Source organism: Nicotiana tabacum, chromosome 24 (genome assembly GCF_000715075.1).
Source record: "Nicotiana tabacum cultivar K326 chromosome 24, ASM71507v2, whole genome shotgun sequence".
NCBI classification, from domain to species: Eukaryota; Viridiplantae; Streptophyta; class Magnoliopsida; order Solanales; family Solanaceae; genus Nicotiana; species Nicotiana tabacum.
In genome coordinates this window covers 22,391,006-22,416,306 of record NC_134103.1, presented here as the reverse complement: position 1 = coordinate 22,416,306, position 25,301 = coordinate 22,391,006, and the positions used below count along the sequence as shown (strand labels likewise).

The following is a 25,301-nucleotide window of genomic DNA, read 5'->3' as shown; positions in this document are numbered from 1 at the left end:
ACTAGTTTTGTTTAAGTTCACAAGTAACACGCGTATGTTTAGCGATGATAAGACTAGCACATTAACGTTCGCTTTGGCATGCTAATTATACAAAAAGGGAAAGAAAACTCCCTTTTGACCGTTTCATTTTCTGATAACCTGGTGAATGAACACAACAACATGCCAATATTGCTTTTAACTCGAGAGTATAAATATTGGCGATTTTTGGACAGATTTTGTAAATTAAATTAAATTTATTATTGTTTACACAAAAAATGGATAGAGTTAAATTTGTACGTAGTTCTAAGGGTATGTGGTATAACTTGACACAAATCGTAAGAATGAATAGAAATATCGAGTGTTGACCGTAGAGAATGAAAAATAAGCAAAGTTGGAAAGAAGATGATTTATGGATTAAGTAAGATAAATCAATCTATGAAACTAAAAAAGGATAACTCTTAATATAAGAGTGTATGATATCTCAGTTACAATGTATGCCAAACTTGGTCCTTACAAAAATATAGCCATCCTTTTTATAGTGGGGGATCCTACTTTAAATATAATTAAAAATACATAGTGGGGAACCCATGATAAATCAGTTTTTTCCTAATTCCCGCTGAGATTCTCTCCCTTAGTGCGGCTGCAACGGCTCTTATCTATGAGCTCGATCTTGATCGGAATCGGTATTAGTCGGTTTCTAGTTTTAGAGCTCGATGCGGGTTTGAGGTCGATGCTGACTCAGGATCCGGTAATGACTTGGGCTCGATATTGGTTGGCCTCTGACCCTTAAGCTCGATTCCATCACATCTCATCATAGTTCGATTCGGACCCGAGCTTGATAATGAATTCGAGCTCGGTATTTGACCTGTACCTGAAATTTGAAACTCGTTTGTGTCTTCTTCGGATCCCATCTCGATATTATGAAGATTTTTTTCGATCCATTATGTTTCCATCTCGATTAGACGTACGAAAGCCGAAATTAGTTTCGACCGTATACAATTATATTTAACTTGACTTATATATACATTCTGTTTTGCAAGACAACTAATTAAAAGAAATCTCTCTTCTCCCACATAGTGACATACACTAATTGCTTTGTAATAACACCTTGACAGACAAACAGTGGGGCTATTCATAGTATCATAGGACTTGCAGAAAATGACAGATGAGAAATGAATGGATAATGATGAGAAAATAATCAAATAAAGAATGAAAGAAGAAGGAAAACAGACCTTAGGATAATTACTAAATTAGCTTTGTCTTGTGAGAACGTGTTCAATGTTAGTTGGAGGAGCAATTTTAGTATGTCGTGAACGGCATTGAAAAGATTGTTGAATGAGATAAATTGTTAGTATTTGACTAAACATACCAATAGTCACCGGATTCATACTAATTTTTGGGTACCAGCACGAGCAAAAATAGTTGAAAAGTCTACTATTTAAAATAAAGTAAAACAACCCAAAATCCAAGGAGTTAATCCAAAATCACCTACTCGATTGACAAGCATAGCTTTTATAGCTGCTTTATATGCCTTAAGTCGTGTAAATCAGAAATGAATTAACAAATATGAAGCAAGACCTACTCCCTCCTATCCCAGGAATAATTGAAAAGAGTTATCTCCGGTCACCAACATTGGCATAAAAAAAAGTAGGAACGGATAAATAACACATAAATCGAGGGGCTATATATGCAAATCCTCAGACATATATGAAATGGAATAAAAATGGACCAAGCTACTTATGAATGTAACCACAATTAGCATCACTACGGTGATCGGGCTATCGAACACAGGGTCAGAAGTGAATTACGAGTCGGACCAATCTGCGAATCGAGCGAGTTACGAAGTTACAACAACAACAACAACAACCCAGTAAAATTTTACTAATGGGGACTGGGGAGGGTAGTGTGTACGCAGACCTTACCCCTACCCCGAAGGAGTAGAGAGGTTGTTTCCGAAAGACCCTCGGCTCAAGAAAACAAAAAGACAAAAAAGAGACAATATTAGTATCACCACAACAATCATAGAAAAAATAGGAACACCATGAAATCCAGAAGAAAGATGCAAAGCAAAGGGAGACAATATTAGTATCACAACAATCATAAGAAAATAGGAATACCATGAAATATAGAAGAAAGATGCAAAGCAAAAGCGATAGCTAGTAAATAGAACTTGTACTGAAAAGCGAAATAGTGAGACACAACATTGCCACTAGCTATCTTAAACAAAAACCCTACATGGCTAGTCCCACAATGGTACGAAGTAAGGCACGACTCAACTACCTCCTAACCTACAATCCTAATACTCGACCTCCACATCTTCCTATCAAGTTTCATGTCCTCGGAAATCTGGAGCCTCAACATATCCTGCCTGATCACCTCTCCCCAATACTTCTTAGGCCGCCCTCTACCTCTTCTCGTACCCTCCACAACCAGCCGCTCACACCTCCGTACCGGAGCATCTGGGCTTCTCCTCTGAACATGTCCGAACCATCTAAGCCTCGATTCCTGCATCTTGTCATCAATGGGAGTCACGTGCACCTTCTCCTGAATATCATTATTCCTAATTTTATCTATCCTAGTATGCACGCACATCCACCGCAACATTCTCATTTCTGCTACTTTCATCTTCTGGATATGTGAGATCTTAACGGGCCAATACTCAGCCCCATACATCATGGTCGGTCTAACCACCACTTTATAGAACTTACCTTTGAGTATCGGTGGCACTCTCTTGTCACACAGAACTCCAGATGCTAACTTCCACTTCATCCATCATATCCCAATACGGTGTGTGACCTGCGAATCAAGCCTCACATCCACGCCCACTTCCCCTGGCTCAGCGCTGAACTTACACTCCATGTATTCTGTCTTTGTCCTGCTTAGTTTGAAACCCTTAGACTCAATAGCCTGTCTCCAAACCTCCAACCTTTCGTTAACACCGGCTCGCGACTCATCAATCAGAACTATGCCATCGGCGAATAGCATGCACCATGGCACATCCCCTTAAATATGGTGTGTTAACGCGTCCATCACCAGGGCGAATAAGAACGGACAGAGCGCAGAACCTTGGTGTAACCCCATTACAACCGAAAAATGCTCAGAGTCGCCTCCTACTGTCCTAACCCGAGTCTTAGCCCATCATACATGTCCTTAATCACCATAATGTAGGGAACCGACACACCTTTTGCCTCCAGGCATCTCCAGAGAACTTCTTTAGGAACCTTATCATACGCTTTCTCTAGGTCAATAAACACCATGTGCAGATCCTTCTTCCTCTCTCTGTACAGTTCCACCAACCTTATAACAAGGTGTATAGCTTCTGTAGTCGAATGACCCGGCATGAACCCGAACTGGTTGTCGAATACAGACACTGTTATCCTCACCCTCGCTTCAACCGCCCTCTCCCACACTTTCATGGTATGACTCAGTAATTTGATACCCCTATAATTGTTACAACTCTGGATATCACCTTTGTTCTTATACAATGTAACCACCGTACTCCACCTCCACTCATCCGGCATCCTCTTCGTCTTAAAAATAACATTAAACAACCTAGTCAACCACTCCAAACCTGCTCTCCCCACACACTTCTAAAATTCTATCGGAATCTCGTCTGGCCCGGTCGCTCTGCCCCTACTCATCTTATGCATAGCTCACACGACCTCCTCAACCTCGATGCGCTTGCAGTACCTAAAGTCACGGTGACTCTCGGAATGCTCCAATTCACCTAGCACAATATCCTGATCCCCTTCTTCATTCAAAAGTTTATGAAAGTAAGTCTGCCATCTCCTTTTAATCTGGGCATCTTCCATCAATACTCTACCATCTTCGTCTTTGATGCATCTCACTCGGTCCAAATCCCGAGTCTTCCTCTCTCTCAACTTGGCCAGTTGGAATAACTTCTTCTCCCTACCTTTTTTCCTCAATTCCTCGTACATACGACCATAAGCCGCAGTCTTAGCCTCCGTGACCGCCAGCTTAGCCTCCTTCCTAGCTGCCTTATACCTCTCCTTGCACGCTCGCCTCTCCTTCTCACCTATGCTCCTCACTAACTTCAGGTATGCCGCCCTCTTTGCTTTCACTTTACCTTGGACTACTTCATTCCACCACCAGTCTCCTTTATGCCCACCAGAGACGCCCGTCGAGACCCCTAACACCTCTCTCGCAGCCTCCCTAATATAGTCTGATGTCGCTGACCACATAGTGCTCGCGTCACCACTGCTTATCCAAGCTCCCATAGCCGACAATCGCCCTTCCAACTCTTGGGCTTTATCCTTAGTTAAGGCTCCCTACCTGATTCTCGGTCTTCCTCGAGTAGGCCTTTTCCTCATCTTTAACATAATATCAACATCCATCACCAAGAGCCTATGCTGCGTCGCGAGTATCTCACCCGGAATCACCTTGTAATCCTTGCACAATCCTCTATCACACCTCCTAAGGAGGAGATAGTCAATCTGAGTCTTCGCAACCGCATTTTGTGAAAAGTAACCAAATGCCCCTCCCTCTTCCGAAAGCTAGAGTTCGCAATCACCAATCCAAAAGCCTTAGCGAAGTCCAACAACGATGTACCTCCTCCGTTCCTCTCCCCAAAACCGAAGCCTCCGTGCACCTCGCCATAACCACCTGCGGTCGACCCAATATGCCCATTGAAATTCCTTCCTATGAATAACTTCTCAGCAGGCGGAACCTGGCGCACAATCTCATCTAACCCCTCCCAGAAATGCCGTTTAACCTCCTCATCTAGGCCCACATACGACGCATAGGCGCTAACGACGTTTAGGGTGCACTCTCCAACCACCAACTTAATAAACATCAAATTATCATTCACTCGTCTAACCTCAACCACATACTCTCTAAGTTCCCTATCCATTAAGATGCCTACTCCATTCTTACCTTTCTGCACTCCTGAGTACCAAAGTTTATACCCGTCTGCGTCCCTCGCCCTCGACCCTACCCACCTTGTCTCCTGAACACACGCTATATTGACCCTCTACTTCTGGAGGATCTTCGCCAACTCTATAGACTTACCAAGTTAGTATTATTAATTTTGGTATAACTTGTGTGAATCCATATATTTTTTTTAGTATCATTAATTTTGGCATAACTTGTGTGAATCCATATATTAATTTATACGTGAATTAGTAATATACGTAGATAAGAGTATCTAAAGCTAAAAATGAAATGCATGGCCCAATATTAGGCAATCCCTACATTATCTATTTATGTATGATTAGACATCACATAGCAACTTCTGCATTATTAATTATCAACACATAACATTTCATATGCATTATTTTCCACTGCATAAAAACTTAAAGAGTATATGCATTATAATCCTGCATAACTAGACTCAACGTTCATAATTATAGATACAATCATATTAATTAAGTTGATCTACCACGACAGACTTTATATAATAATCTAAACATAGAAAATAGCTTGATGTAATAATTAGTTAAATTATATTGATAATGTAAAGATTATTTTCACCAACCGCGCATATATATAGTAATATTCACCTGTGCATGCCAAATATACAAAAGGGGAAAGGAAACCCCAAGTAAACCATTCCATTTCTGGTAACTTAATGAACACAACAACATGGGAATTACTGCTATCTTTTGTTGATTTGCCTGAGATGTTCATCCACGTGTTGAAAAAAGATGAAGAATGGAAAAGTATTGATCAGCTGTCAAATTACAGTTTGTGAACTACAACAAGATACACAGGTCAAATATTCATTTAGTTATCTCAGTCAACAAGTTTCATTCTGAATGCCGTTCACGACATATACTCGCATTGCTCTTCCAGCTAACATTCCACACGTTATAATCTTATACATGTCATCATATTTATTTATAATTAATTTTTTTAAATTTTACGCTATACTCTTAAATATATCATAATATTTATATTATTTGACTATCAAAATATTTTACGTAAAAACTTATAGTATTAAAGACGTGACTTCACTAGATCGTACATGCCTCACACCCCTAAGTTTTGAAGTGGTCTGGAGCCATGCATGGAGTAGGAAAAATAATTCACTCCAAACGTATTTAGGGTACTTAATTGAACGTCCGTAAAATTTTAGTGTGCAACTGAATTTTTCAGACAAGTTCATGATGCAAGTCTGCAACTAACTATGTATTTTGCCTTAATTTTCTTGATAAGTTTCGCATCATTATCAATTTATTTCTCATTTGTCATTTTCTATAAGTTCTTTGAATAGCCCCACTGAATGGCTGTAAAGGTGTTACTATAAAGCAGTTGGTCTAATCATTAGTTCAACTCTCCAAGTATGTGGGAGAAGACATAAGATTTTTTTGGGCGTCAGTTGCACAATCAAGAACCTATTTTCTCTGCCTAATTAAGTTAGCTTTCTCTCTTTCTGCAGGAAAATGATAGTTCTTGGTTTGGTTTAGGGTGAAGTATTCCAAATATTCCTAATTGGAGGTTTCGCCCGGAGATGAAACAATGAAAGATAGCTAGTTAGCTTTGTGTTCACAATTCCAAGAATTTAAGATATTTTAGACTGAAATTATGTATTATTTTATGTGCAATACAGCAATAGAATGTGGGATACGTCTACATGTATTAGGAATATATGGACGAGAGTATCTAAAGATAAAAGTGGCACAAATTAGGCAATCCCTACATTAATCCGTGAATTATTATTATTCATCACATAGCAATTCTTGCATTATTATTCATCGCATAACATTTCGCACAATATGATTCATCTCATAAAAGTTTCTTGATTAGAATCCTCGCATACTAGACTGTAAACCAAATATACCTCTAACAATATTCTAAGTCCAGCATATATCTTTCATTAAGCGATCTTTATACAAATAGCCGTCTGGATTTATTGTTTACTTTTTTCTAATCAGTATACATATATATTATACACTGATTATACATGAATTATATATATTATATATCTACGTTAATTCTTTTCAAGAAGTATACATGTTTGTAGGCCATTAGTTACTAGGCTACAAAATGAGGCTAGTGTTCTTGGTTGGTTTCAAAGTAAACAGGCCAGCCCAAAATTAACAACTCCAAATTGGGCCGATTATTAGCTACTAGCCTGTACATAACTAGAACAGAAGCCTCTTGAGAATTTGACCCAACACAAGTCTGTTGGAGGAAAAGGACACACTTCAAAAACAAATAAAGAGGATAAAGAAATGCCAAGTCACCAAAAGCTAAGGTCCATTTTGGATTCAGGGGAAGCAATTATTATCCAACCAAAAATACTTACCCAAAACTCAGCTATTGACATTACATTTCAAAGCAACACTCTTAACTTAGTTACACAAACATGAGCACCTTTACAAATCCTGCAACTTTGTTACATCCAAAAATCACCATAACCAAAAATCACCACACACAATTCAGGACATTACCCAAAATCCAAGCAAACTTATCAGCTGATGAAGACAAATTCTCGTGCAGGCGAAAACTTGTCACGACATTTCTAGCCACTTCATTGGGACTAGGCCTACAATCCACCCCATTAGCATTAGCTGAAAATTGGGGCGTTCGATCATTTTTAATCGAACATTTCTTTGAACCCGGATTATCCCCTGAAGATGCAGTAGCACGAATTCGCCAAACAGCAGATGGACTACATAGCATAAAAGAAATGTTGGAAACCATGTCATGGAGGTATGTCTTGTTTTACATTCGTCTTAAATCAGCTTATCTTAAGCAGGATATGAAGAATGCCTTGTCCAGGGTGCCTGAAAGCCGAAAAGAGGCTTTTGTTAAAACTGCCAATGAGCTGACTGATAACATGGCTGAGGTACTGTCCTATTTCCTTATCACAGAAAATTTTCAAGATTTCCAAGACTGGTATTCAATGTTATGAGTATTTGATATATATTTTCCTTTTTTTTGCAGTTTGATTACTATATTCGAACTCCAAAGGTATACGAATCTCGTGTTTTCTATGAGAAGACGCTGAAATCAATTGATGAATTGGTGGCATTACTTGCCTAGTGTCAACAGTTTGCACATCAGAGGTGAGTGAATGGTACGAAAATCTTCTTGGATTAGCAAATGTAATGAGACTGCTTCACTAAGAGGTGAAGAAATCTTGAAATCATATACAATAGCAGTTGAAATAGTCTCATTTCATGTTCATTAGTTTGTTCAGAAAAGAAAAAGGAAAAGGTTCCTTCGGCTTTCTTCAATTAGCAAACTGAAGGCTATGAGTATATAATTTTGATGGCCATTTCTGAGACCATCTATATTGTAAATAACAGTTTCTGCTTATTGAAATGTGGATTGTTCTTAAGATTTTGAAGATGAATACTCCTGAACAAAACATAGTAGAAAACAGAAAATCTTTTCATTTTTGAATATTCATGTGGATAAATGACAATCTTGATACAAGTTTCATGTTGTGAAAAATACAATGAAAAGCAACTAATGAAAATGCAAAACACAATACACACAAACAGAAACACAAAGGCTAGCAATTGCAAGTATAGCCAGTTTTTTTAACACTTTAGCCCCTGGATAACGCGATAGCGGACAAAATAATAAGGAGAACCAGCAATGCCATTGCACCAAAAGAGCCAATGAGTGATCCTGCAGAACGCTGGCAGAAATCTGTATACTGTTGACATATCGAAAACCAGTTAGTTGAAGTATTCCCATTATGTGCTAAATACACAATCGCGGCTGCTGCAGATGCTCCAGATGTGATAAAAACCAGCATTATCTTCAAAAGTTTCAAAGTACAAAAAGATATCAGCACAATTTCATAAGCTTGCAATAAGTATAAATATGAACTGACTTTATGTTTATATAGTATAGAAATTTAATATATTACCGCGTCTAGAAAGATGAGCAAAACTCTACTCTTTCCTGCTCTTTTTCTAATAATGTGAAAGATGGATATAGGGATAGAAAGTGCAAGATATCCACAAGCTATAGCATTCACAATAACAAAGAACCTTTATCACATAAACAAAAGGAAAATGAGTTAGTTAACATTTCAATACAATCTAACAACAAAAATTAAGTTTTTTTTGAAGTAAAATGTTGGAATTTGCTTACTTAAACGCGTCGATATCATCATATTGAGCCTCAAAATTTACAATCTGTGTACTAAAGGAAAGTGCTTGATCTGCAGTACCCATTGCAACAGCACTTGCTAAAGTTCCAACAAGTGCAGCAATACGTAAAACGAGATCAAATACTGAGATTCCTCTGTTAACTCCACGGACTTTGGCTTTTGATCCTTCTCCAGCTTCAATTGATGCTGCCTTCATTTTTAATTTCCCTTTTTAACTCAAATCAAATTTACTGTTATGATTTGTATGTTAAGCCTGTTATGAGATTAAGTGTGACCGTGTATTTATACTAATTCGCGAACCAAAACATGCAGTTAATTAAACCAATAAGAAGTGGTTAGAGTGGATATTAGGTAATGTTGACATATAATTAATTGTTCATTTGCTTCTCTAATCAATCAAATTTAAGGTACAACTATATGGTTAACTATATGATAATACTTAAAGTAGTTAAGACTTAAGATTTGCATTTGACATTTTAATACCTGCTCTACTTTCTCCATAACATGTACTTCAAAACATATTTTTTCAAGAAAATGTATGCTTGCAAGAAACTGCTACATTCTTTGTCCTAACATTTTTATTCCTTTTTTTTTTTCCTTTTTGAAGTTCACAAGCCTAGTATTGATCATGCACTAGGTCAAATAATAATCTACTAATAATGAAGTATGGTCCTGAGTAACCAGTTGCGGAGCCACATAGACGGAAGGGTGATCAGTTGAACATCTTTCGTCGAAATATTATATTTTACATAATGAAAAAATATATTACATATTTAACGGAAAATTACATATATACCAAATCTTGAACACCCTTAACATAATTCTTGATTTGACCATTGTAATTAACAACAATATTTTGCTTTTGTTTGTCAATACTTGTTTTGTAGATTGTTAGGTAGTTAATGCTAATGCTTTAGGTAGAGGAGAGGTGAGTTCTTCTCCATCAGTTTAAGTTTTTTTGGATTAGGCACAAAGTTGTACTTGAACATAAGAATACTAGAAACATGAGAATCAAGTACGAGGCATATTCTTTAGAATACGAGAAAGTATAGTGATTGATTTCCTAGGCTGACTATTTAATTAACAACGAGAGAGAAGCAAAGATAGGGTTCATGGAGTTGGTCAAATCAAACTAATTTCTAATTGTGAAGCTTTTCTTTTCATTTCTTTTTCTTGTGCTGCCTTTGATTGGCGTTTATGCACTCGTACACAAATTTACTTAGCTATTATGTTACACAGATTCCTTTATGGATACATATCAAATACAAGTATTTGCGAGTATTCAGTATGAGTACGTCAAGTTTTTTCGTTGAATCTTAATGGGTTGGTCTAATGGTGAGCACCCTCCACTTCCAACTAAGAGGTTGTGAGTTCGAGTCACCCCAAGAGCAATCAGGTCCATCGGAAATAGCCTCTCTACCCCAGGGTAGGGGTAAGGTCTGCGTACACACTACCCTCCCCAGACTCCACTAATGGAATTATACTGGGTTGTTGTTGTTGTTGTTAATGTGGATTTTGAAGGACTCACAAAATGCTCTTATCACACCCGTCTAATACAAGCACGGGCGGAGGCACAAGCTAAGCTACGGGTTCGGCCGAACCCAGGAGCTTTTGTTCAAACAATATAATTGATATTTAGAATTCATTAAATATGTACTAATATTAATTTAAAACAAAGTCAATAACATTTAAAGTCGTTATTCTAAAATCCAGAACCCATATACATGTTCAATCGACTCATTGGAATTATTAGAACATCACCAAGGCTTACATGAAATGTGATAATTAACCCATTTTCATCAAGATATCATCTTGGAAAACTTTTTCTTTATCCACGGACAATTTGGATATGCCCATAACCAAACAAGTAGAAGAGAAATTTTAATTGGTGGAGTAATATTTTCACCCAAATAAATTAACGAATAAGCTGAAAATTTTGCATGTAAATATTTTAGTTTACTCCTCATCAACTTGAGTAGCAAAATTGGACCAAGCCTGGTCAGTTATCTAACCCAAAAGTATATATATATATATATATATATATATATATATATATAAATTAGTTTCACTTCTAATATCCTAAAGCAAATTAGGCTCAACATATTCTCTTGCTTGCCCGGCCTTGAATTCGAGCAATGTATAATCTTTTGGTAAGGAGCACATTTACCTCTTTAGTGGGATTAAGTGGTGCGAATTCGAATTAGTTAAATTTGCCCATTACTAAGATTTTAATTAAGCCTAATTATTACTAAAAAGCCTAGAAGGATTCTGAATGGGATCAAGAATGATGGAACGAGGAAGAAAATGAAAGGTAGCAACCAGATTATATTTTTATATATTAAATAAAGAAAGGAGATCTTAATTATGACATATGAAATTAGATTATATGAAGCCACACATGATTACCAGCATGTGATATGAGTCGAGATTTTGACTCCTTACCTAACAAGTACAGTATATGTTTGTGAGCTAGTCATGGTCACTGTTACAGATCAGTTGGTTCATGTTTCTCTTATCCCTTTAAAACACTTTATATATCAGCTGGGGCGGACCTACGCTAGGGGTGGGGTCACCGGAACCAGTTGGCCTCGACAAAATTATTGTATATATATTTTATATATATATCTGTTAATACAGGGAGGACCTCTTTAATTATTTAATGCGGCCCCTTAAGTCACAAAGGCCGGACAGAAGAACTGGTTTGTGGAATTGCTCAGCAGCCTTCTTTTGCCTGACGACCCAGGTTCGAATCTGGGGTCTACAGTCCATATTATTTTATTTTTACTTTTTAACTTAAGACTTAAATACCTTAATATTTTTTAACCCCTCAAAGATCCGAAAACAAACCCTCTTTTTTTCTCAAAGAAACAAACCTTCTCAGCTTCTTTTCAGTTCTTCACTTCTTTGCATCCCTTTGAACTTCGAATCTCACAGTTCTATTAGGTGAGGGAGACTCTTCTTCAAATCTTTGATTATTTGAGTAAGTTTTTCTTCTTTTTACAAATATTGCTTTTTTTAATTTTTGTGATTTTGAACTAGATTAGCAGTTGACCTAGATTGGTTATGAGTTATGAGTTATGAACAGATTTACTTTCTTCCTTATTCAAAATATCCCTTTTCACTAACACCATCAAATGCAAATCCAATTAGTAGTACTTAAGTTGAACAAATAATTGATGAGTAAAGTGCTCCTGTAAATTCCTCTTTTTGTTAGCTTAATTTTCTGGAGTTCTTTAATATAGTAGATAATGCTTGCAAGTTGCAAGAAACCAAATTGTATTCGGATTTCAAGGATACTTCTTGTCATATCCTTTTTTTTCACCTCACTTAACCCTCTTTAAGAGAATAAACTGATTTTAAAGCTCAAAAGGGTTTTCAAAATCAAAAGTGACAAAAATATTGTGTTTTAAAAAATCGTTCAGAGTCGCCACCTGGCATTTGATTTCGGTGTGCCAGGTCACCGTTTAAAAATATTTTTTCTTTCAAAACACGTTTGACTCTAAAACTGACTGCACTAGAAATTCTAGATAAGGGGGTTCATTTGACTCGGGAAAAGAGTGTTAGGCATTTCCCGAGTCCCGTGAAGGTCATGGTTGCGTACATGATCAAGTCGGCTTTTAAAATATTCGAATTGAGGTCAAAATACAGGAAAAAAAAAAATACAAAAGAGGCTCGAGGTCGTCCCTACCTAATAAAAGAAAAATAAGAGAAAAGAAAAGAAAGTGCTAAGAGAAAATATGCTAAGAGTTCTAATCTATCCTAGACTATGCTTCCTCCACGATCTAGCCTCGGCTTCCGTTTACATTCACTTCAGGGCATTCTCCGAATAAAAGAGTATAAAAATATATACAAACTCTACGGGGCATTCCCCGGATGAATTAATTGACTAAGAGAGTGACCTCTCACCTCAAACGAAATTAAAACACGAACATCCTAAAGGTTTACCTACCCCAGTGTTGTCGGCCTAACATGCTCCTAGCATTAACGAAACTAGTAGTAACGAAGCAGAAATCAAACATATCATATTAAACCTAATTCTCTTTAATTATATACCAAACATCCACTGCCCGTTAGTCTTTATTCTACCTAATTCAACTTTACCGAACAATTAATAACCCACAAAAGATACAGCAAGCAACTCAATATTCTCAGAAAGTCATCAAACCAATTTCAAACAAACTAGTGAACGAAACATCTAAAGCAACTAACTTCAAAAAAATCAACAAACTAATTTAAAAAAAATAGACTAGTGAACGAAACAACTAAAACATGTCAAACCAAATTAAGCCAGAAATTCACTCAGGAATATTTAAATAACTGTGTAAAGGGAAACGAAATGGACCTCAATGTAGCTGAAAATTGATTGTTCCGCTGCTTTGAACTCAAAAATGCATTAAACTGTGGACAGAAACTCGAATCGGCACCAGAAAGCTCAGACTACGACCTTCGACGACCTCGAAACTCGCCGGAAAACTCGAATCAAATGCGACCTCGGATGACCTCTATTTTTAGAACCAAAATTCGAAAGAAGAAACTGGAATATTTTATACATTTCCTTTTCCGAATTTTCAGAAATGGCAGCGAAATCAGCCTGGACGTCTTCTTCAACAGTATCGGAAGCAGCCGTAAAAGTTGAAATTGCCGAAAAATTAGTGTTGGTCACTTCTTTGTTATAGATTCGGAGGTGGCTTTTGTCACTGTAATGTCAAGGGTGAGAATTCCCCTCAGACGCCTCTGTTTCATCTCGTCATCCTTTCTGTATGTCGGTGTGTTGACAAATTGGTTTCCTGACATGGCTAACAGGATAAATCATAAGTTTTTGTGATTGCTTGTGTTATGTGATGAAGTTATTTGAATAACCTTAATCCAGGAGACATTTATGAAATTTCCATAGCGATCAGTAAGCATGCTATGGGAAGCCTCGAAAATGGAGTGAGTTGCGGCTGCTCAGTGAGGGAGATGACGAGTGGCCTCCTTAAGAATGGTAACTGTGGCTCTTAGCTTAGAGAAATTCCCGTAGGGTTTTCATAATTGGATTTTTTCTATGGAGGTGGGAAGGAATGATGGCCATTGGATTAGAGGAAAATAGATGGCTAAGATTAAATCTTGTATTTTAAGTGGAGAGTGGGCTAATGGGTTGGGAAGAATGGGCATTTGTCTTGTTGGGCCACTAAAATCCGAAAATAAGCTCCTAATTGGCCCAAATTCAATTCTTTCTCAATGAACAAAAATAAAAAATACTACCAAATTATACTAATTAATCTTAGTTAATAAGAATAAACTATTAAAGTGAACTATATATTAAAATAAAAATACTTTTGGTATTTTTTAAATGTTATAAAAAAGGTAGAGAAAACTATGTTAAAGTAATAGTAAAAATTAAAATATTATCATTATAAAATACTAATAAGCTTAAATAAATTTTAAAAAAAAGGATAAAAATAAAAAGATATATAATAAGAGAATAAATATTATAAAACTATTTTTTGTGTTTTTAAACTTATGTTTTAAAATAAAAATTAAAAATTGACTGAAATCCTATTAAAATAAAAATAAGTAAATATTTTTAAAATACTGCTTTTAAAAGTTGCGCGAGTCAAAAATTACGTGCTTACTGTCATGGGCGGCTTTCCAACCATGCCCCATGACCCCTTGGACGCGCCCCATGGCGTCCTGGCCAGCCTCCCAACGCCCGTCGCCACGGTCTCGGCAGCTCCAAGTGACAAGCGCGCATGTGCCTCTGTCGCCCCACCGATAGCCATCGCCAGCGCCCAGCCACAGGCAAAAGCTAACAGCGTCGCGCGCGCAGACCCTGATGCTAAAGACAAAGTGCTGCCAACGGACTTGTTGCTGCTTTGTAGAAGACTAAGTCCTTTTCATTGTAAATATAGAGTAGTTTTGCTGCATTTTCTTTAAGTGTGATTTTTCAGCTTTCATAGGTCTAGTCATGTAACTTTGGTTTATTTTTTTTAAGCATTATTAAGGGGGACCAAGCAATCAAAACTTTCAAGCAAGCAAATAATTCTCTGTACTGGTGTCTCTTCCCCCCGACACCGTCTTGTTTTCTGTAATAGCTTTCAGTCAATGCAATCAAGCTTTCTTTCATTCTCAATTCTCTTTTCTGCTCTCTTTCAATTGCTCATGACATTGGTTTTTCCGTACGGCACTGACAATCTAGTCTAGCGTACGGAGGGGACCTCAATTGGTGGACAGCAACCGTACTGACATCGGTTGCCTAGCCTTACGTCGCCCTTCCAAGGAACTTCAGGAAGGCGCCGCGTAATAGTTGGTATCAGAGCCTAAGCTCGACATCGGACGAGGGATTACATTGCAATTACCACCATTTCTGACCATGGTGAATTATGGGGATCGCATCGCGACCCTTGAGGGAACGGTTGACGCATTACGGCCCATCGTAGAAATGGTGCCCGATCTAAAGACCAGCCTAGTGCAAAGGTTGGACGACCTGGACCGCAGACTCATCCAGGCCGAAGTTGACATAGAAAACATCAGTAGCGACTCTGAAGGAGACCGGCAAACAGCAGCCATAGAGGCAGCTGAAATTTTTGGTAAATTTGAGGTCCTCCAGCAGGAGCGTGCCGAGGATTTGGCCAACAGGGAACAAGAGGCAGACAGGGTGACTGCCATGCAACAAACCATAGACAACTTGACAGGCCAGCTCAATGTTGTCAATGCTGCTTTACAAGGCCTACTTCGAGGAGGCGGAAACCAATTTGGGGGTGGTGTGAACCTCGCCCCCATGGCACAAAAACTGAAAATTCCTGAGCCAAAGCCATACAGTGGAGCTCGGAATGCCAAAGAAGTGGAAAATTTCATTTTCGACATGGAGCAATACTTCGATGCCGTGGGAAGCCTAGAAGAAGCTAAGAAGGTAGCAACTGCTGCCATGTATCTTCAGGGTGATGCCAAACTCTGGTGGCGGGTGAAGTACGAAGCCATCAAGGCTGGTGAAGATGCCCTCGAGACATGGGCGGAACTAAAGGCAGCCATACGCCTACAGTTCTTCCCCGAAAATGTTGAGTACAATGCCAGGAGAAAGTTGCGGGAGCTCCGCCAGACCAAATCAGTGCGAGATTACGTGCGGGAATTCTCCGCGCTCATGCTGAACATCCGTGACATGGGGGAAAAAGACAAACTCTTCACCTTCCTGGAAGGGTTGAAACCTTATGCCCGGATAGAGTTGCAGAGACAAAGGGTAGACACGTTGCCTAAGGCAATCCAAGCAGCAGAGTGCCTTGGGGATTATCAAGTGGAAGCCCGGAAGGATCGGCCTCAACAGCCTGTCTGAGGAGGATACAAAGGGGGCCAACCAAACACTGGTGGCCCTAGCAGAAGTGGAGGAGACCGGAGTGCACCCAAATCCAAGGCTCCCTCTTCCAGCAGTACTAGTGCTGCATCTAACAACAATGATCGGGGGAGGAAGCCCCCATCAGGATGTCGTCATTGCGGCAGACCACATTGGAATAATGAATTTCCACATGCACAAATGAACGCCCATCAAGCTTTTGAGGATGGGACGGATGACGACGCAGATGATGCGGACCAGACCGAGTCAGTAGGTGCATTCAATGCAATTGTTGGCTCCATTTCTGAGCCCTTAGCGGGAACCAGTGCCGGTATCCGCAAGAAGAAGGACCCCTGTCCAATTGCCAGGAAAGGAAATAAGAAGGCGAATTTGAGGACTCCTCCTCATCAAGAGAGGACCCTAATGTTCGTTGACATGAAGGTAAATGGCAAGCCCATTCGGGCAATGATAGACACGGGTGCCACCCACAACTACTTAGCCTCGACTCAGGTGGAGCGTCTTGGACTAGTTGTAGGAAAGGGCAAAGGTCATGTGAAGGCTATCAACTCACCACCTCAACCAGTGGGTGGAATAGCCAAAGAAGTACCAGTGAAGCTTGGCCCTTATGAAGGAAAGTTCAACCTGCGCGTAGTGATCATAGATGACTTTGAGTTAATAGTGGGGTTGGAATTCCTGAGACAGACCAATACCATGCCCGCACCGTATGCAGACATGCTACTGATGATGGGGGCAAATGGGGCCAAGCCTTGCATTATTCCGTGCATTCCCATGAAGATGGCAGCCGAGAACATCTCGGCCTTGCAGTTAAAGAAGGGGGTAAAAAGACATGAACCCACGTTCCTGGCTACCCTCTGCATGGAAGATATAGAACGCTCCTCGGGTCCCATTCCTGCACCCGTGAAGGAGTTACTTCTGGAATTTGAAGACATCATGCCACAAGACATGACAAAGCGTCTTCCGCCTAGGCGAACTGTGGACCATGAGATTGAGTTGGTGCCGGGTGCGAAGCCACCTGCCCGGGTGCCATACAGAATGTCACAACCCGAACTCACCGAGCTTCGGAGACAATTGACGGAAATGCTAGACACAGGGATCATTGTGCCCTCCAAGTCCCCATACGGGTCCCCTGTGCTATTCCAAAAGAAACATGATGGTAGTTTACGACTCTGCGTGGATTACCGGGCTCTAAACAAAATCACCGTGAAAAACAAGTACCCTATTCCGCTAATGGCAGACTTGTTTGATAGACTGGGTGGTGCGACGGTATTCACCAAAATAGACCTGAGGACAGGTTATTGGCAAGTTCGGATTGCAGATGGTGATGAGCACAAGACGACCTGTGTGACAAGATATGGGTCGTACGACTTCCTAGTTATGCCCTTTGGCTTGACTAACGCGCCAGCCACATTTTGCACCTTGATGAACCAAGTCTTCCGAGAATACATTGATGAATTCGTCGTGGTTTATTTGGATGACATTGTGGTATATAGCCAGACAGTAGAAGAACACCTGGAGCATTTGCGAAAGGTCCTAGCCCGATTGCGGGAGCACGAATTATATGCGAAGCTATCCAAGTGCTCCTTTGCTCAGAAACAAATTGACTTCCTCGGACATGTCATCGAGGAAGGGAGGATCAAGATGGACCAGCAGAAGATTCAGGCCATTACAGAATGGCCGCCTCCTAAGGATATACATGCCTTGAGGTCGTTCCTTGGCCTATGCAACTTCTATCGGTGGTTTGTGAAAAGTTACTCCCTCACTGCAGTGCCGTTGACAGAACTTCTCAAGAAGGCCACCCCGTGGGATTGGGGCCCCAAGCGGGCAGAGGCCTTCGACGTATTGAAGATGGCTATGTCTAGTAGCCCAGTCTTGGCCCTCCCTGACTTGGCCAAGCCATTCGAAGTGCAAACGGATGCCTCCGACTATGCACTTGGTGGAGTATTGCTACAAGAAGGGCATCCCGTAGCGTACGAGAGCCGGAAACTGAAGGATGCAGAGCGGCGCTATGCCGCCCATGAGAAAGAATTATTGGCTGTCGTTCATTGCTTACGCCTTTGGAGGCATTATCTACTGGGAGCCTCATTCGTGGTCAAGACAGACAACACAGCCGTTAGCCATTTCATGACCCAGCCAAAGCTGAATGGACGACAGGCTAGGTGGCAGGAACTCCTAGTGGAATTTCACTTCAACCTGGAGTACCGAAGTGGAAAGACCAATCATGTTGCTGATGCACTCAGTCGGAGAGCTGATCTAGCATCGATGTGTGTACTCGCTGCCCTAAAGGGAAGCGAAGTAACCACCACCATAAAAGACCAGATACAGGATCTACTCATCAAGGATCCTGCTACACAGTATTTGGTTGATTTGGTAGGACAGGGCAAGACTCGCCAGTTCTACACCGAAGATGGGTTCCTGAAGGTGAAAGGGAACCGACTTTATGTTACTAAAGGAGGAGATCTGCGACGGACTCTTCTTGCAGAATGCCACGATACTTTGTGGGCCGGTCATCCCGGCGAGGAACGCACCATGGCATTGCTTCGCCGTGCATATTATTGGCCTCAAATGGTCGATGACGTCGCTCAGTATGTGAAGACTTGTCTAGTATGCCAGAAAGATAAGTCAGACCGCTTGACGCAGGCAGGGCTCTTGGAACCACTAGCTGTACCAAAAAGACCTTGGGAAAGCGTTTCCCTGGACTTCATCACCGGATTGCCCAAGGTCAGAGATCTCACAACTATCTTGGTTGTGGTGGATCGGTTTTCCAAGTATGCTACCTTTATAGCAGCCCCACAATATATATTAGCAGAAGATACAGCTCGACTATTCTTCTCTCATGTCGTCAAATATTGGGGCTTACCTAAAGACATTGTTAGTGATCGCGACTCACGCTTCACTAGCAATTTTTGGACCCAACTCTTTAAGTGCCTCGGGTCAAAATTGAGTCATAGCTCATGTTTTCATCCGCAATCTGATGGCCAGATGGAGCGATTCAATGGCATGCTAGAGGAATATCTCCGGCACTTTGTGACCGGATCGCAGAAGAATTGGGTGAAGCTTCTGGATGCTGCTCAACTGTGTTTCAATTCACAAAAGAGCTCAAGTACCAACAAAAGCGCTTTTGAAATTGTTACCGGACAGCAACCGCTACTCCCACACACAGTGAACGCACCAAACATGTCAAAATCTCCTCGGGCTGCTAGCTTCTCAAAAGAATGGAAGAAAAATTTGGAGATAGTGCGGAGCTATCTTGTCAAAGCCCAAAAGTGGATGAAGAGGCATGCTGATCAGAATCGCCGCTTTGTGGAATACCAGGTGGGAGATGAAGTGATGGTCAAAATCCCAAAGCGGTACTTATTTGCAGGGGTCCATGACCCTCGCCTATTGCAAAAATATATTGGACCCTTGTCCATTGAAAGGCGCATTGGGAAAGTTGCATACCGGGTGGATACCCCAGCTTGGTGGAAAATCGATCTTGTTTTCCATGTCAGTCTCCTGAAACCTTTTTGGGAAGATATGGAGGATCCTTCACGAAGCAACCTCACAATACCAAGTATTCGAGGCCCCAATTCAATAGGGAAAAGGCGTGCTGAAGCTATTCTTGATGATCGAGTGATTCACGCCTCAAGAAAAGATCACCAGGAGTTCTTGGTGAAATGGCAGGGATGTGATGCAGAGGAGAACATTTGGGAGAGGGGAACAAACCTCAAAGCCTACAAGAGCCTGATTGATGATTACCTTGCAAGGAAGGCGCCGAGGACGTCGCCAACTCAGGTGGGGGAGAATGTCATGGGCGGCTTTCCAACCATGCCCCATGACCCCTTGGACGCGCCCCGTGGCGTCCTGGCCAGCCTCCCAACGCCCGTCGCCACGGTCGGCCCCGTGGTCTCGGCAGCTCCAAGTGACAAGCGCGCATGTGGCCATCGCCAACGCCCAGCCACAGGAAAAAGCCAACAGCACCGCGCGCGCAGACAATGCCGCGCGCGCAGACCCTGATGCTAAAGACAAAGTGCTGCCAACGGACTTGTTGCTGCTTTGTAGAAGACTAAGTCCTTTTCATTGTAAATATAGAGTAGTTTTGCTGCATTTTCTTTAAATGTGATTTTCCAGCTTTCATAGGTCTAGTCATGTAACTTTGGTTTATTTTTTTTAAGCATTATTAAGGGGGACCAAGCAATCAAAACTTTCAAGCAAGCAAACAATTCTCTGTACTGGTGTCTCTCCCCCCGACACCGTCTTGTTTTCTGTAATAGCTTTCATTCAATGCAATCAAGCTTTCTTTCATTCTCAATTCTCTTTTCTGCTCTCTTTCAATTGCTCATGACATTGGTTTTCCCGTACGGCACTGACAATCTAGTCTAGCGTACGGAGGGGACCTCAATTGGCGGACAGCAACCGTACTGACATCGGTTGCCTAGCCTTACGTCGCCCTTCCAAGGAACTTCAGGAAGGCGCCGCGTAACATTACAAATGCCCCTCTTTGCTTGGAAACATGAAGAGTTTTTGGGGCAAAGAACAATAAGCAACGTAATTAATTTATGACCCGACGCTTATTCAAAAGAAAATAAATATGGCTAAAAAGATTGTGACTGAGCCTTGGTATTGAGCTGCCTACATATCTTTGGCCATAAAGGAATCAGGCCACGTGTAGTTCAGAAGTGAGAAGAGAGATGGAGTATACCGTTGTGGAGAGCCGATTGAGGTGCCGTCGAGGTTCCGACCATTACATAAAAAATAAAAGGAAAAATTACAGCGAAAATAAAAGAAAAATACAAGATCCTATCTACTTCTTGTCTCAAATCTTCCTTGAATCTCCACTTGATCATTCAACATGAAACTGAAAATTCACCCTATTGTCTACTAACTTGAACTTAAAGAAAACTAAAAGTTGACCCTATTCTTCAGGCGGGCATCCTACTACTTGCACTTGAAATAAACTTGAACTTGGAGTAGACTTGAGCTTGCAAACCTTGTTCTTCAGGTGGGCTCGTGCTACTTCTGATTTGAACTTAAAAAAAAACTGGTGTTTTCCCCTATTCTTTAAGCGGGATCCGGTTGTCTCTGACTTGAATCCTGAAAACTAAAAATTGACCCTGTTCTTCAGGCGGGCTCCTGGTACTTCTCACTCGAACTTGAAAACTGAAAGTTGACCCTGTTCTTCAGGCGGGTTCCTGATGCCTCTTTAACTTGAACTTGAAAACTGAAAGTTGACCTTGTTCTTCAGGCGAGCTCCTGGTGCCTCTGACTCGAACTAGAAAAATGAAAGTTGACCATGTTCTTCAGGCGGGCTCCTCCTACTTGATCTTGAAAGAAACTGAAAGTTGACCTTGTTTTTCAGGCGGTCTCCTGGTACTTCTCTGATTTTAACATAAAACTGATTTCTAAAATATTGACCCTCGTTCTCTAGGTGGGTGCCTGCAATCAAAACACCATAACAAACAAAATTTTCTGCCCCAGTTTGCACTAGAAAGATTTGTGAGTTGTTAGCAAAACTGTAAATCACCTATGCTATTGATGCAATAATGAGAGTAAAACTAAAGACTCGACTAGGATGTGCGTCTCCTGTGAGTAAAACCAAGAAACTTTGACCAGCAAATACGTCTGCTAAAAATAAAACCTGAATGACCCAAACTAGAAAGTATGTCTCCTAGGGATGAAATCAAACGACCCAAACTAGGAAGTGCGTCTCCTAAAGAATAACCTGAAAGACCCAGATTAGGTAGTGCGTCTCCTACGGGTGAAACTTGAATGAACCAAACCAGGAAGTGCGTCTCCTAGGGGTGAAATCTCAATTTAGGAAGTGCGTCTCCTAAAAGTATATCCTAAAAGACCCAGACTAGGAAGTGTGTCTCCTAAGGGTGAACTTAAATGACTCAAACTAGGAAATGTGTCTCGTAGGGATGAACTTAAATAACCCAAACTAGGAAGTGCGTCTCCTATGGGTGAAATCTCAATTTAGGAAGTGCGTCTCCTAAAAAGTATAACCCGAAAGTCTCAAACTAGGAAGTGCGTCTCCTAGAGGTGAAACCTTTAACCTAAAATTAGAAAGTGCACCTCCTAAAGAAATAGAATCAGAAAAACCCAAACTAGGAAGTGCATCTCCTAGATTTGAGATTGAGCTTGAGTAAAACTATAAACTGAGCTTGACTAAACTAAAAATTGACCATATTCTCCAGGCGGGACCCCTGAACTCAAGAAAAACTAGAGATTAAAACTTAAGAAAACTAACAATTGACCCTATTATCCAGGCGGGGGCCCTGAACTTAAGAAAACTAAAGACTAATAACCGTAGAAAACTAAAAATTGATCCTATTCTCAAGGCGGGACCCCTGAACAAAAGGAATCTCAAAGATTAACCACTTAAGGAAACTAAAATCTGACACTATTCTCCAGGCGGGAACCCTGAACTTAAGGAAAACTAAAAACTAACATCTTAAGGAAACGAAAAACTGACCCTATTCTCCAGGCGGGACCCCTGATCTTAAGAAAAACTAAAGATTAACAACTTAAGAAAAGTTAAAAAACTGACCTAATTCTCCAGGCGGGACCCCTGAACTCAAGAAAAACTAAAGATTAGCAACTTAAGAAAACTAAGATATGACCCTATTCTCCAGGAGGGACCCCTGAACTAAAGGAATGCTAAAGATTAACAACTTAGGAAATTAGAAATTGACCTTATTTTCCATGAGGGATCCTGAACTTAAAGAAAGCTAAAGACTCTTCTGACTAGGGAGACTGCCTAGGAGGTACGGTTCTTTTCAACTAGGGAAGATGCCTAGGAGGTAATGGTCTTCTCAACTAAGGGAATGTATAAGAGGTAAAAACTTTCTCAAACAGCCTTTGTGCTGACAAAATCTGGGCACGACACCCGAAAGTTTCAAGCTTTCAAGCTTTGATTTGGACATAGTCTTTGTCCCTGTTTTCCTTTTATAGTGTAACGACCTGGCCGGTCGTTTTGAGAATTAGAGCACCGATCCCCTAATAATTGTTTCCCCACGTTTATTTCCGCTATTGAGACTTTCCAGAGTGATTGGTTATGGAATTCAGAGAGTTTTTGGGACACTTAGTCCCTAGTTGTGAGTTTAAGCCTTGGAGTTTGGACTGTAGTCGGAACTGTATGAAGACGGATCTGAAATGGAATTCTGTCGACTCCGTTAGCTCCGTTGAGTGATTTTGGGGTTAGGAGTGCGTCCGGAATGTGTTTTGGAAGTCTATAGTAGATTTAGGCTTGAATTGACGAAAGTTAGTTTTTCGGCGATTTCGGACGATAGTGAAAATTTTGATATCGAGCTCGTAATGGAATTACGAAAGTGGCTGTAGGTTCGTAGTGTCAATTATGACCTGTGTGTAAAATTTGAGATTATTCGGACTAGATTTGATGTGGTTCGGCGTCGTTTGTAGAATTTGGAAACTTTTAAATTCTTAGGCTTGAATCCGTACATAATTCATGATTTAGGTGTTGTTCGATGTGGTTTGAAGGCTCGACTAAGTTCGTATGGTATTTTAGGATTGGTTGGTATGTTTGGTTGAGGTCCCAGGGGCCTCGGGTGTGTTTCGAATGCTTAACGGAATGAAATTGGACTTAGCAAAAATCTGGTACCTTTGCTGGTTCTGGTGCTTTCGCACCAGCGGAAGGGAAGACGCAGGTGCGAGAGCCGCTGGTGCGGAGGAAGTGCGCAAGTGCGGAAATCGCTGGGCAGAAAAGAGGATTCTGAGGGTTTAAAATTTCATAACATAAAATTCGAATTAGCGCTCGGTGGGGGACGATTTCTCGAGGGATTTTGAAGGAGAACTATTGGGTAACTAATTCTAACTCTAATTTGATCATAATACATTAATCTATTATTGTTTTCCTCGTCTAATTAAGGAATTTGAGGGTAGAAGTTTGGAAATAGGGGAAAAGGTTCCCCAATTGAAAATCTGAGATTTGAATGGGAATTTGACGTCGGATTTAGATGATTTTTGTTCGAGTAAACTCGTGAGTGAATGGGTGTTCAAAATTTATAAGTTTTACCCGATTCCGAGATGTGGGCCCGGGGAGACTTTTTGGGTATTTTTCCTAATTTCACGCTCTAGCTTCGAATTAATTAGCTAAATTAGTTACTTGTAGTTATATTTACATTATGCAATTAATTTGAATAGATTCGGGCCATTTGGAGTCGGATACTCGTGGCAAGAACGTGATATCGAGTTGATTTGAGCAGTTCGAGGTAAGTGGCTTGCCTAATATTGTGTTGGGGACTTTCCCTTAGGATGTTTGATATTAATTGATGTGTGGGCGTCGTGTACGTGAGGTGACGAGTACGTACGCGGGCTATTATTGCAAAAATCTCGTTTTTCCTTTCTAAATCATAAACTATTTTTCCTTATTAAATTGCACTAATACGTTTAATTATTAAACTTAGACTAGAGAAGCATGCTTACGTGTTTTAACTGCCTATTTGACATTCTGTGCATCATGCTTAGTTAAGTCCCTACTTTCCTTATATGTGTTCGGTATAAACTGTATAACTCGATGTCATACCTGCCATTTCTTCTCGCGTTGCATATTTAAATTGGGACTACGGACGTATTCCGGGAGATTCCCATGTCTTGCATATTTATTTTGGGACTACGGATGTATTTTGGGAGATCCTCCAGCACTGCATATTTACTTTGGGACTATGAACGTATTCCGGAGATCCCCCAGCACTGCATATTTACTTTGGAACTACGGACATATTCCGGGAGATCCCTTTGTACTGTATATTCATTTGGAACTTCGGGACGGTATCCCGGGAGAGTTTCCACTATGTTTACCTTGTTCTGAGCCGAGGCCTCCCTCAACTATTAAATTTCGAGAATTTTGTTAACTATGTTACCGTAAATTTCACTTATATCTTTTACTGTTTAATTTATTATATTCAC

At 40.4% G+C, this 25,301-nt stretch overlaps 2 protein-coding genes across 3 annotated transcripts; one reads left to right on the top strand and one right to left on the bottom strand.

Moving 5' to 3' along the window:
- The first annotated feature begins 7,193 nt into the window (after nucleotides 1-7,193).
- Nucleotides 7,194-8,246, top strand: LOC107773657 (photosynthetic NDH subunit of lumenal location 2, chloroplastic). 2 transcript variants are annotated; one of them, XM_016593061.2, is made up of 3 exons: nucleotides 7,194-7,653; nucleotides 7,723-7,789; nucleotides 7,888-8,246. In XM_016593061.2, exons 1-3 carry the CDS (start codon nucleotides 7,307-7,309, stop codon nucleotides 7,984-7,986), a joined length of 513 nt encoding a protein of 170 aa, XP_016448547.1. In that variant the 5' UTR covers nucleotides 7,194-7,306; the 3' UTR covers nucleotides 7,987-8,246. The 2 variants fall into 2 exon arrangements, with proteins under 2 accessions (XP_016448547.1, XP_016448546.1); XM_016593060.2 differs by having other exon boundaries at nucleotides 7,195-7,789.
- A 73-nt stretch (nucleotides 8,247-8,319) lies between these two features.
- LOC107773658 (casparian strip membrane protein 2) lies at nucleotides 8,320-9,342 on the bottom strand. The gene is made up of 3 exons (XM_016593064.2): nucleotides 9,052-9,342; nucleotides 8,825-8,948; nucleotides 8,320-8,713 (listed from the first exon to the last, which is right to left on the bottom strand). The coding sequence occupies exons 1-3, from the start codon at nucleotides 9,264-9,266 to the stop codon at nucleotides 8,498-8,500; spliced, it is 555 nt and encodes a 184-aa protein (XP_016448550.2). The 5' UTR covers nucleotides 9,267-9,342; the 3' UTR covers nucleotides 8,320-8,497.
- Between the last annotated feature and the right edge of the window lie 15,959 nt (nucleotides 9,343-25,301).

What these genes read in the sequence shown, in the direction of transcription:
- LOC107773657 (XM_016593060.2), top strand. Translation starts at nt 7,307, where the DNA reads ATGAGCACCTTTACAAATCCTGCAACTTTGTTACATCCAAAAATCACC. An exon ending in TGACTGATAACATGGCTGAG is followed by an intron (nt 7,790 to 7,887) that starts GTACTGTCCTAT and finishes TTTTTTTTGCAG; the next exon opens with TTTGATTACTATATTCGAAC.
- LOC107773658 (XM_016593064.2), bottom strand. Translation starts at nt 9,266, where the DNA reads ATGAAGGCAGCATCAATTGAAGCTGGAGAAGGATCAAAAGCCAAAGTC. An exon ending in GATGATATCGACGCGTTTAA is followed by an intron (nt 8,949 to 9,051) that starts GTAAGCAAATTC and finishes TATGTGATAAAG; the next exon opens with GTTCTTTGTTATTGTGAATG. An exon ending in TGCTCATCTTTCTAGACGCG is followed by an intron (nt 8,714 to 8,824) that starts GTAATATATTAA and finishes AAACTTTTGAAG; the next exon opens with ATAATGCTGGTTTTTATCAC.